The sequence below is a fragment of the Mytilus trossulus genome, chromosome 12 (genome assembly GCF_036588685.1).
Source record: "Mytilus trossulus isolate FHL-02 chromosome 12, PNRI_Mtr1.1.1.hap1, whole genome shotgun sequence".
Lineage (NCBI taxonomy): Eukaryota > Metazoa > Mollusca > Bivalvia > Mytilida > Mytilidae > Mytilus > Mytilus trossulus.
In genome coordinates, this window is record NC_086384.1 from 30,300,446 (window position 1) to 30,313,418 (window position 12,973).

Consider the following 12,973-nt stretch of genomic DNA (forward strand, 5'->3'; position numbering starts at 1 on the left):
CTCTCGGTGAAACTGGCAATCAGATTGTATGTAGTTTACATAAGTGTTCAATATTTATAAGGTCGTGCCTTTTTCAGACTGTTGATGGTGTTTTCCCACTTTATATGTCTGGTGTACAAATGGTGTATACTGATTGATATTTACAGAAGAGAAACATATGCATCAGTTGTATAAGAGATCGAAAGATACCATATAGACATTCAAACACATATATCGAAAAAAAAGCTGACCACGCTAAGGCTAAATAAATAAAAAGACAAACAGACACATTGTAGTACACAAGACACAACATAAAAACTCAAGACTAAGCAACACTAACCCAAACAAAAAATATGGGTTAAATCAGGTGTTCAAGAAGAATAAGCAGTTCCCGTTCCATAAGTGGCATCCGTAGCTCATGTAATTATAAACCTGGTAAATGGCCTAATTTGGTAGGTCATATACGTGGAATCAATTATCAATTTCTAGACGTCAGTAAAGATATGAGGCAGACTTTACTGTATATGTTGTATCATGTATCTCTAGTCCATGGGAGTAAATGGGTTCAACATAGTCACCAAATTTTGAATTATTTAGTGAGAAAACATCATTTATATAGCAGAAAGTAAGTTAAAGGATATTGCTAACTTCTTCTATTTTCTTACTAAGAAGTATTTGATGAATTGCACCTCATAATAACAAAGAAACATGTTAACAAGAAGAAGGACACAAGTAGTCCTCAGCGGAATGCCGATGGTTGTTGTAAACACTTCTTCAAATAAATATGTTGTCAATTAAGAAATGAAGTATCTTGATAATGTCAGTTTTATATAATCTGATAATTTCTTCTTCGAAACAGAGATATTCTTTTCAAAGTATGATTTATCCCTTCATACGACAAATAAAGGCAACATAGACAAGATACTTGTATTTACGCTGACTTTGTTTTTATTTAAACAATGCAATACCAACTCTTTAAACTTGTCTTTAGGTTTAGAATGGGGAATACATGTTTACATTGTAGAATTGTTATATAGTTTAATGCTATCGCCAGATGAAAAAGTCTTAGACTGTATGAACTCTAAAAGATCTTTAGAATTTTTTAGTATGGACATCTGATTCACGCCATCCCTAGAATAGGCAGTGTCTAAATAATTTTAGAGCCCGGGTTTAATTGCTGATACAATAGATGTTGACAGTTTATACATGATATACCGTTGTTTGTGAGGACAAGTATGTAGTTAAGGTATCCAATACATTGATGGAAGATCCAGTTCTTCTTCTTTGGTTAAAATTCTAGATGAATGTAGAATACATAAATTTACATGTATTAAGCTATTGGCATCTTTTTATCAGCAATTAATCCCGTGCTTCGAAGATATTGTGAAACTGCCTATTCAAGGGGTGGCGTGAATAAGACGTGGATACTAAAACCAAATAAAGATCTTATAGAGTTCATACATTCTAAGACTCTTTCATTAAAAAGGGAGGATTTTATATTTTGAGACTGTCTCATTTTCTCAAGTGTAGATTTTTTAAAGAAAATTGCAAAAAACTAAAATTTTACCTCAAAATTTTATAACTTTATCAATATTCAAAAACTTACCAATTTTTTCTTTATTCTTCTATATTTCTTCTTTCTGAACATTGATGAAAAAGAACAAAAGCTCAGGCAAAAATATCTCTGCACTTGTTTAACTATATATCAAGGACAAGAGATAATCCCAAATGAGCAATCATTTTTATTCTGCTGTGCAATCTTCATCAGTCCTGAAGCAAAAAATAAAATTTTAGCTTAAATCAGTAAGTAATGTAAAGGAGAGCTAAAATTTTAGCTGGTTCTTTTTCAGACCAAAAGCTAAAATTTTAGCATTCACAACTTAGATAAAATTTTAGCTTTGCAGAAAATTGATAAAATTTTAGCAAACATGTATACAAAGATAAAATTTTAGCATTTGAAAAAACATTATATTGCAAAGAAAAATAGACTTTAGCGTAGTTACATGTATTTTAACACCACAGATGGCATTACCCCTGTTAACCTTAAGTTTAATTGATTGTTGGTTGTTTAATGTTCAGTGGCAACTAATTCATGCACTTTCAAGACAAGAACAAATAAATAGACAACAGGTAGGTCCTGTATTAGGACTTGATGAGGAGGAAATTTGGACTATCACCATGATCACTGGCTGGTAAATTGGATAGCCCATATGATCAGAAATTTGACCTTTCAAAAATCCACCTATGGACTGATCAGACATAAACAGTAATAAATGCTGAACAATTTCTCATGGTAATCATGGTTATTGGTAAAATACAAACAAGTGGTTATTAAAATATTTTACCTACCTACCTACCCTGTTTCAAAACTTAGGGTCGGAAAAGGGCAAACAAACAATATTTTAATTTAGGCCTCAATAGATGGTTTTCAAGTCAATTTAAGGTAGCAAATCTAATGACACAGCCAACTTTTGAGCAAAAGAACAGCATATAATCAGAACTTTCTGAGTGACGAGAGGTTAACTGGATGAGTCTTCACCATTTTCTGTTTTTTATTTCTGGTCCTTCATGGAGATTAACTGCACCAACTGTTTTAGGCATTTTGATTTTTCCAGTTACATTAACAGGTAAATCAAATCCTGATATTATCACACATTATTCTGTTTTATTTTCCTGTCGTTTACCAAAATCCATTTGGTCTATGGATTTATTAGGAATAAATTTTACCTTGCCGATGTTGTAGGCTTTCCTCAGTAGTATACCATCTTTTTCAACTCACAACTCATTAAAATCATTTATTCCTTCTAACTTGTGTGTAATCAGTTTGTGTTATGAGGTGTTGTTAGCACATTTAGAGACTTGACATCCAGCAACACCTGTAAACAGAAATAATAATGAGGGGAATTATAAACCGTTTCAAAGGTCATGTTTTCAACTTCAACAAAATGTGTGTACATTACAGCATAGATCAACATGATATTTTGAAGAAAAGAAAAACATTTTAAACTAGAGGCTCCAAGGAGCCTGTGTTGCTCACATGATATTTTTATTTACAATTGATGCATGGAATAATGCAACCTTTATACTTTTGCTCTAGTTTCAGAGATACATGTATGGAAAAGTCAAAAACTGCATTTTTTACCTATGTTCTATTTTTAGCCATGTCTGCCATGTTTTAGGCAGACAGGGTCACTGGACACATTTTACATTTTAAAAAAAAAATAAATACCATAATGTTTATTTGGGTCCAAGTACATTTAAATTTGTCTCAGTTGTTTCAGGAAAGATTTTTGAAAAAGATTGCAAAAATTTACGAAAAATTGTAAAATTTGACTTTAAAGTGCAATAACTCCTTATGAAGTCAATTGTCAATTTTGATCCTGTTCACTGATTTGTAGAACTCACTTTGCTGAACGTTATTGCTGTTTACAGTTTATCTCTATCTATAACATTATTCAAACTAGAGGCTCTAAAAAGCCAGTGTCGCTCACCTTGGTCTATGTGAAGGAAGCAGATGGTTTCATGACAAAATTGTGTTTTGGTGATGGTGATGTGTTTGTACATCTAACTTTACCGAAAATTCTTGCTGCTTACAATTATCTCTATCTATAATGAACTTGTACCAGTAGTTTCAGTGGAAAATGTTAGTAAAAATTTACAAATTTTATGAAAATTGTTAAAAATTGACTATAAAGGACAATAACTCCTTAGGGGGTCAATTGACCATTACAGTCATGTTGACTTATTTGTAAATCTTACTTTGCCGAACATGATTGCTGTTTACAGTTATTAATATCTCTATCTATAATAATATTGAAGATAATAACCAAAAAACAGCAAAATTTCCTTAAAATTACCAATTCAAAACAGGTTGTCTGATTCATCTGAAAATTTCAGGGCAGATAAATCATGACCTAATAAACAATTTTACCCCCATGTCAGATTTGCTCTAAATGCTTTGGTTTTTGAGTTACAAGCCAAAAACTGCATTTTACCCCTATCATCTATTTTTAGCCATGGCAGCCATCTTGGTTGGTTGGCCAAAATCCTGGACATACCCCACATCCCCAAATTATCATTAAAGAAATATAGTAAGTGTAAGTAAAAAAAAATTGTGCAAGAAAAAATATTGAATCATAATTTCCTGTTGATATGCACATCTGCATAGTATGTCCTTATTATCTACAAAGTTTCATGAAGTTCTGTTGTGTAGTAACAGAGGAGTTGCAATGACACTTTTGCAGAAGTACATTAACACTTTCGCTACTGAATTTATTTTTTTCGCGGGATTTCCTGGCCGAAATATATTTGCACGAGCCATTTGCCTGACCGGGATTAATTTGACATGTGCTTCAGCAAAAACGACCTGGTAGTTTGGGTCATTGAAAACTCAGCAACCGTAGCGAGTTATGCGGTCAAATTTTCATAAAATGTAGATAAATATCATAGGTTGATCGTCCGTAACCTTTTCATAGAGTGAAAATTAGTTTACCTTAAAAACGTGTGTTGAAAACGTAGATTGATTGAGTCGGAAGATAATTTTTGTCATTGCCTACCGTCATGACCGTATATCACTTTCACTTCCATTCGGCAACATTTCTTAAGCACACGTGTGATTCGAAATTCTAATTCTATGAGCTACTGAATTATTTTCTTTCAAAACCTGTTTCCGTTTTCGTTTTCTTGGCAAAAATACTTGTAAATCGAGACTGTCGTTCACGTAGATTTTTGGCCGCCATTTGTTTACGGTTACGAAAGAAGAAAGATAACTCGGGTTCGATAACGGACAATAACTCTTCCAGACGAGTTGTATAATACCCCCAGCGTTGATGTGCGATTACTGAACTAGTTAAAAATATTGTTTAACTGCAATAATAATCGATGGGACTTCTTTACTTTATGACTTAATCCCAGTAATGCCTTAATTCTTCCACATGTGAATGAGATAAAGCTTTCCAATAAATAAAAGTTAGTAAATAAACCCATTAAGTGATTTTTTTCAAAGTTCTAAATCCATGAAATTTCCAAAAAAATTGATTTGGGTCATGGTGGTTTTATAATATATAAAAAATATTTAAGCATAAATAAATGTACAAGAAATAAGCAAATATTCAGCTGTATAGATCTCAAGATAAAGAGCCTACTGAATTATTTATTTTTTTGAAAATTGTTGAAACTAAGTAGTCAAAATTAAGGATGTATAAGATAACATGAAATTGACAAATACATCAACTGATGTTTGTTAAAGCAGCACAAATAAATACCAAAAGCTGATAACTAATATTTTATAAATTTATTTTCATCATAGTTAAATTTATTAATCACATGCAGTAGAGGAAAAGGATAGAAAATATGCAGACAACTACTGGGTACTGTTTTATTTAAACTCATGGTATGTACACACAGATGCAAGTCGTTGAAAACAATTGCCAAAAGAGATTAAATTAATAAATCATGTACATGTTTTACTGCAAAATTCAGTTTTAAAATTCATTGATGGAAAGCTACATCAGGGAGCGGATATAGTTTGTAATAACATTTGGAAGCTATGAAATTTGTTTTAGTTTATATTGCTGTGTACTCATTGAAAAGGAGGATTCATATCATAAATTTTGATTTTGAAATTGAGTGAGGACAATGGAAACTGTTTTTTTTTTTATTTCTGTTAATACTGTTGGGTTATTTAATGGAATGATTTGTCAAAAAGTGAATAAAAATTACTTGAGTGAGGTTGTTATTAGAATATAACCATTGTATTAAACCAGTCTATTAATTAATCTATTGCATCCAGCAGCAAGTGTTACTTACAATATAAGCCTATATATTAATGTGGTATGAAGATACCCTGCTTATCATGTGTGCTAGTCCCATTAACAGTGTAAATTTTTAAAGAAGCTGACTTACAAGGTGACAGCTACAAGACCCTGATGTGGTACATTATCCCATTTCAAATTTGATTACTTTTTTCTCTTACTTTTTACTACTACATGTATATGACTTGGCATCTGAGAGAAGAAGCAATTTATATACCATTTAAAGTCACTTTTTGAACACGAAAAAGATGTTTCCTAGTGTTAAAAATGGTTGCTTATATTGGCATTACAAATTGTAATAAACTTTAGGCACTGCTACACTGGTCATTCATCTTTTGTGTGTGCAACATGAGGGGGGAGTTCTTCCTCATAATTTCCAGAACAAAAAATTGAACCCCTATTGTTTTCAGAAACATACAGGAACAGTATTATTTTACAATAATAAATGATGCAATCTCAAGGTTAATCAGAAGCAGCAGACAACACATTATGTTATTTCACTTTGGGGAAAAATCACTACCCTTCAGCAAATTTTTTTTCCCCCTTCCCAATTCTAAAAAAATAATTTTCCCTTCCCTTCCAAAACAATTTTTCTATTTCCACTTCCCTTCTTTTACAATATTTTTTTAAATGAGAAAGAAAACGATTTGTTAAAATAAAATAATCATCTTGGCATTTTTCAGTATTTTTTTTCTCTGTCAACAAAGAGACATATATAGTATACATGTCTCTGGTCAACATAATTTGTTTTTCAAAACAAAACAAAATCTAAAATTTTTGTATGCTGAACAAGACTTTTAAAAACCTCTGTCACAAGACGAGATACATCATGGAAAATAAATTTACATTCGATTAAAATACGAATAAGATTGCAGAATATTGTCTCATCTTTCGAAACCACTTTTATGTAAAATAATAAAGCTTTTAGATGTAACAACACGTGTTTTATGAACCACACTATTTATAGACTCAGCTGTCAATTTTGTCAATATCCAGTTCTATTTTAAATGAAATTGGACTTTCGTTTTGTCGACCGTAGTACATACTGCAGTACAGCCTTTCAATAAAAAGAAAGAAAACCCGTAGCACTACAGACTCATGACTCTGACTCAATCGGTAATGAAAGGTTGACTGTCAAACGGCAACGAGAAATAATAATTTACAGTCGTGCACCTGATGGCGACAATCAAAGTCTCGATTTCAGATTGTTTTACAAATATCCTTCTCACAACTCCAAAATATACGTACAATAACTACTTTTGTTCAAGTTAAGCCACTTTCATGACCGCAGGTCAAGTTTTCTAAATGTTTCAACTCAAAATGAAACTCTTGACCATGATTCCGCCATTTTGTTTTTCACGAGTTTTTTTTTCCCTCAACAATCTTTAAAAAAACATATTTCAACAGTGTTTTTACGCCCGATACTAAAATATCGAATGCATTTGATGTTTATCATAACATCCATGAAGCAACGGGTTCAAGAAACATGTTTAAACATTATTTTTACTGTTTGCACTGGGACCGTCTAAAAATAGAAATATTCGGCATCTACACCGGTGTGCCAAAAGGATACATTCGGCATCTACACCGGTGTGCCAAAAGGATACATTCGGCATGAAAGGGTTAAAGCAAATAAGTTCAAAGGGGAGTAACTCCTAGAAAAAAATTGAATCGTAATTTCCTGTTGATATGCACATCTACATAGTTTGTCCTTATTATCTACCAAGTATCATAAAATTCTGTTGTGGGGGTAGGTATAATAAGGAACAGACAGACAAACAGTCAAGCAGATGGATACACAGACCAGAAAAATTATCTTAATATAATATCACACATGGGGCTTCAAACAACATGCCATGGATCATTTTATCCAATGCTTTAATTTTTTCTGTTAAATATGGGTTATGTAACATGTGCATTGGCGGATCCAGGGGGGGGGGGTCTTGGGGTTGCAACCCCCCCTTTTTTTTTGGCCGATCAATGCATTTTAATGGGGACATATAGTTGAAACCCCCCTTTTTAAAATGGCTGGATCCGCCCCTGATGTGTATGTGAGCCTGAGTCTGTGACTCGTCTAACATTTTGTCATTATCATGTCAGATTTATTTGTGAAATGAAATTTACTAAAGAGAATCAGACTGTCTCTGAAATTGTGTATAGAACCAGATTTGCTTATTTTAACAGGTCACATTTAGATCACGGTGAGTTTGTGTTGTAATTATGTTTTCTGATTGAACAATGTACATTTTGTTAATTTACCTGTTCTAGAGTCAAGGACAGTTTTCATATCAGCTGCTGTTACAATGTTTTTTTTTCAACTTGCAACCCAACTTTTTATCTTTTTGCGCTTATTTGCCATCTTTGAATCACAATATGACTTTCCTGCATGGGCCTCAGAGTAGCAATATCCCTGTATATTGATCCCTATGAAATATAAGATATTCATTACTCTGCAATTTAAATATACACAAAATAACTAAAAAGTATTGTATAAAAGTTTTATCACATTAGATTAAGGCAAACTACAGAAATAGGAAGAAAACTAAAAAAAATAGCAATTTTACCATTTGTAAAGGGGCATAACTTTAGAACGACTAAAGTGATGCCCCCAAATATTCAAACTTGATTGTGTTTAGTGGTAATAAGCATTGTATAACAGTTTACTAACATTTGGTTATGGCAATCTAAAGTTAACTATAGTTGTTAATTTCTGTGTCAATTTGGTCTCTTGTGGCGAGTTATCTCATTGGCAATCATACCACATCTTCTTTTCTGAATAAATAGTTAGAGTACAGACATACAGTGGTTGTTGTTTGTTTACAGTCTGTGCCAAAAACTATTTGAATAACTAGCCCTATGGGGTAGTAAAAAAAAAAAATACTAGCCTGAATTTATATGTACTGGACCGGATAAAATCTGTGTCCCCGGTGAGGATCACTAAGTGATCCGAACCAGCTAGGGAGGTTTGGGGGCATGCCCCCCCCCAGAAAATTTTGGAATATTAGATGTAAAATCCTGCATTCTGAGGTTACATTTTTGTGTATAAATCTTGTCAAAAATGTAGAGTTTTTTCTCCATATTATATGAAAAATTCTACTTTCCTTCAATAAAAACCTTCTCAAAACTGTTGACAAAACTGACTCCATTCTTTGAATTGAAGACAAACATGTAAATGTAAATTAAATGTATACATGTAGATATAAACCCCTTGCCATCACATATTGTTTATTCAAATTTGACTTTGGAAAGTTAAAGAGATCACCCTTTCTGATGCAGACCAAAAATAGAAGAAAGCTTATATCAATTGATTATATATTTATTCTTCATAATTTTTCATGATTTTTTTCAATTTGCTGAACAACTCCTGTTCAGCAAGTTCATTTTCATCTTCACTTTTTTCACCACTGTCCTCATCCTCATCTGTACTGCAATCTTCTTCTTGGTTGATAACAATCATCAGAAAAAAATATATATTAAAACCTTGTAATATTAATCATTTCAATTTGATGTGGATGTACATCATGGTTGAATACAAGTAAACTGCGAGCTACTGCTCACTGATGATACCCCGCCGCAAGTGGATAATATTAATAGTGTAAAAATATGCAAGTGTTCGGTAAACAGGAAGTTGTCGAGTGATGAATCTGAAAACGCATCACACGGTATAGCTGACTTATATTAATCCTGAAACCAAATTTCAGAAATCCTTGTATTGTATTTCCTGAGAAAAATGTGACGAAAATTTTCAACTTGGCTATCATGTGTAAAATCGTACAAGTGTTCGGTTAACAGGAAGTTGTCAAGTGATCAATCTGAAAACGCATCACACAGTATAGCTGACTTAGATAAACCCTGAAGCCAAATTACAGAAATCTTTGTATTGTAGTTCCTGAGAAAAATGTGACGAAAATTTTCAACTTGGCTATCATGTGTAAAATCATACAAGTGTTCGGTAAACAGGAAGTTGTCAAGTGATCAAGCTGAAAACGCATCACACAGTATAGCTGACTTAGATAAACCCTGAAGCCAAATTACAGAAATCCTTGTATTGTAGTTCCTGAGAAAAATGTGATGAAAATTTTCAACTTGGCTATCATGTGTAAAATCATACAAGTGTTTGGTAAACAGGAAGTTGTCAAGTGATCAATCTGAAAACGCATCACACGGTAAAGCTGACTTAGATAAACCCTGAAGCCAAATTTCAGAATTCCTTGTATTGTAGTTCCTGAGAAAAATGTGACGAAAATTTTCAACTTGGCTATCATGTGTAAAATCATACAAGTGTTCGGTAAACAGGAAGTTGTCAAGTGATCAATCTGAAAATGCATCACACGGTATAGCTGACTTAGATAAACCCTGAAACCAAATTTCAGAAATCCTTGTATTGTAGTTCCTGAGAAAAATGTGACGAAAGTTTCGTGGGACGGACGGACGGACTGATGGATGGACTGACGGACGGACAGACAGCGGTAAAACAGTATACCCCACCCCCCCCCCCCCCCTTTTTTAAAGCGGGGGTCCTTTTTTAAAGCGGGGGTATAATTTAAAGCGGGAGTATAATAATTACAACAACTTTGGACTATAATAATTTGCATGATATATAGTAATTAGTTCTCTACAAAGAAAAATAATTTATGCTGTGTTGTGTATTAGAATTAAGATATTGCAGAAATTTATATCTTTGCTGGTTCTCATTCTTAAAAGTATTTATGTTTTTTTTTTAAATTACAAATATTTGAATGCTTTTATGAACTATGTCAATGTATGTGATATATTTTAAATACAATAAATACCTGGATGTCTTGACCAGCAGCTGGTGTATCAATCTCATCATGACCAACCACAACAGTTTCTTGGTCGACTGTGTTTGTTTGGAGTGTCTCGGTTAATCGTGATGGTCTGGAATAGCCAACTCTCCTTCTTCTGTCTGAAGGGGTAATCTGAAACAGTACAAATTATTTAAAAAAAATAAACAGTGTTTGTCAGAAATTTTAATTAAGTTTACAATTATTCAGACTAATATGTAATCAAAGTGGAGCTTAAACTTATTAAAACTTTGTCTTGAAAGAGCTTAACAGCATGGGAGAAAATACATAAGACATTAAGTATGTGTTTTAAAAGGCATACAATGATACAGTGAACTGAGGACAGTAAGTATTGAAAATAAGTAAACAGGAATAAATTCAACTTTGAGCTAATATTATCCAATTTTTTCTGTCATGCAGACAAAAAAATAATTTTGAATGAACAATTACCATCCAGCTTTGGGTCAAACTGCTCAACATTATTAGTCTCAATTTCGACTTGGATCAAGTCCTTCAATGTGTCCGTCTTCAAATGACCCCGCCTCTTGCCTTTGCTGAGTTTGATTCTGCTGAATGTAGTTTCTTTATTGACACTTGTTGGTGGTAGACTGAGCAGAGCATCTATAACAAGCTTTATATTGTCAAGGCCATCCCTGAATGTTTCAAACACAGATCCCCATGTCAAGGCACCATCTATAAGTCTGTTACTGTACCTAAAAAATTAATACACAAAATTGTAAATATTCAATATCAGACATATATGGATATTTTATTTTTAAAAATATTAAGATGTTCAAGGCAAAAAATTGGAGTAAATGAATACAGAGTTAGGAGTTGTTTACCCTAAAGGTAACATTAAGCTAAAATTAGGTTTTTATAGAATAGAGAATGGAAACATTGTGCCAAAAAGACAACAACCCAAACAATGAGCAGAAACATTAATTACCTTTGATATATTAAAGATTTCAAAAAGGCCCACTCTGTGTTAACTTCCTCTATATCCATGCCTGACCTTTATAATTAAGGTGGACTTGAGATTTTTCTTTACAAGATGAATCTCATGGTCCCCATACTCTTAAATGACAAAAAAACTTATTCATTAAACATGTTAAAAAATGAGAAACATATTTTTGCTTGCACCATAAAACACAATTTGCTTATAGACTGAGATATTGATGATTACAGGTATTTATTTAATTACTTTAATATTATAACCTGTACAATCAGAGACAGTTATGCTATGACATATATGCAATTACAAGATAACTTACTTGGTTTGCATATTTTTAGAACTTCTGTAGTTGCTTTGATCTGTGCATGTCCATTATACAATGTTAGGTTCTGTTTCTGCAGAATCAAGGATAGTCTGTTTAAAGGTGATATGATTTCCTAAATGAAATGCAATTAATTAAAATTCAATACATATATAAGTTTGTCATATACATGGAAATTTAAATATGCAGTTCATATTCACATTCATTATTTGTAAAGCAGTAATTACATTGTACATATAAGAGTAGTAACAATTGTCAAAAATCAAAACAGACATGTCAAGATAAAGAAAACCAAAAATCAATAAAGCAATCTTAAAAATATTTTGACTTCTAAATGTATGTTTTTAATAATGATTTAGTATTCTACATGTATACCTTTAAATTTAACATGAATGTGACAACCGCTACATCAGTTCGAAATTTTGGCAAGTCCTTCAGCTTTTGGATTTTCATGTGAAGCACTTTCTAGGTGAGCTTTAAATCCCCTGTAACCTTTGATAATAACATTTATTGCTCTAAGCATGTGTGGCATCCAACGAGTTCCTCCTACACCGGTTGGAAGTATTTTCGTCATGTTAAGTGCACTGAAAGCTCGTTTTAAGGCTTTCTTCTGTTTGGGACCTCTGCGGTACAAGTAGTAAAGACCTGTAAAATAGTTATTTGAAAATTTGACTTAAGACATCTTCTGTAAGACTTTATGTAAATAAATTTACATGATTAATAAATAAGGGTACAATGTATGCCATGGTGTATATGTATAAATTTTTGACATTAAATTGCTATACATCAATGCATGACATACATTGCATATGCATACATGTAAAATATAATAAGCTAAATGCATTTGAATTGAATGAACTAGGACTTTTTAATCATGATAATTATTAATTGTTTTATTGCCAAACATAATAACTTACCAAGAAGAAGAGTTATGGTTTTATCATACAATTTAGATGACTTAATATAGCATCCTTAAAGTTTAACTCAACTCTGTGAGCCAAGCAATGAGTAACAACTATTTCTGGGTTTTCTCTTTTCATCAAAGCAGCCACACCATTTCTTATACCTGAAAAAAATATGTCTTTAAAACAAACTATTTTTG

At 32.4% G+C, this 12,973-nt stretch overlaps 1 protein-coding gene and 1 long non-coding RNA gene across 4 annotated transcripts; both read right to left on the bottom strand.

The window, feature by feature from the left end:
- Nucleotides 1-1,556: 1,556 nt before the first annotated feature.
- On the bottom strand, nucleotides 1,557-10,719 carry LOC134693779 (uncharacterized). 3 transcript variants are annotated; one of them, XR_010102474.1, is made up of 3 exons: nucleotides 8,052-8,350; nucleotides 2,707-2,855; nucleotides 1,557-1,749 (listed from the first exon to the last, which is right to left on the bottom strand). It is a non-coding gene; the product is annotated as an uncharacterized LOC134693779 (long non-coding RNA). The 3 variants fall into 3 exon arrangements; XR_010102473.1 differs by lacking the exon at nucleotides 1,557-1,749 and adding an exon at nucleotides 10,586-10,719 and having other exon boundaries at nucleotides 2,510-2,855; nucleotides 8,052-8,216; XR_010102472.1 differs by lacking the exon at nucleotides 1,557-1,749 and having other exon boundaries at nucleotides 2,510-2,855.
- A 290-nt stretch (nucleotides 10,720-11,009) lies between these two features.
- Nucleotides 11,010-12,138, bottom strand: LOC134692354 (uncharacterized). The gene is made up of 2 exons (XM_063552808.1): nucleotides 11,869-12,138; nucleotides 11,010-11,310 (listed from the first exon to the last, which is right to left on the bottom strand). The coding sequence occupies exons 1-2, from the start codon at nucleotides 11,877-11,879 to the stop codon at nucleotides 11,010-11,012; spliced, it is 312 nt and encodes a 103-aa protein (XP_063408878.1). The 5' UTR covers nucleotides 11,880-12,138.
- Between the last annotated feature and the right edge of the window lie 835 nt (nucleotides 12,139-12,973).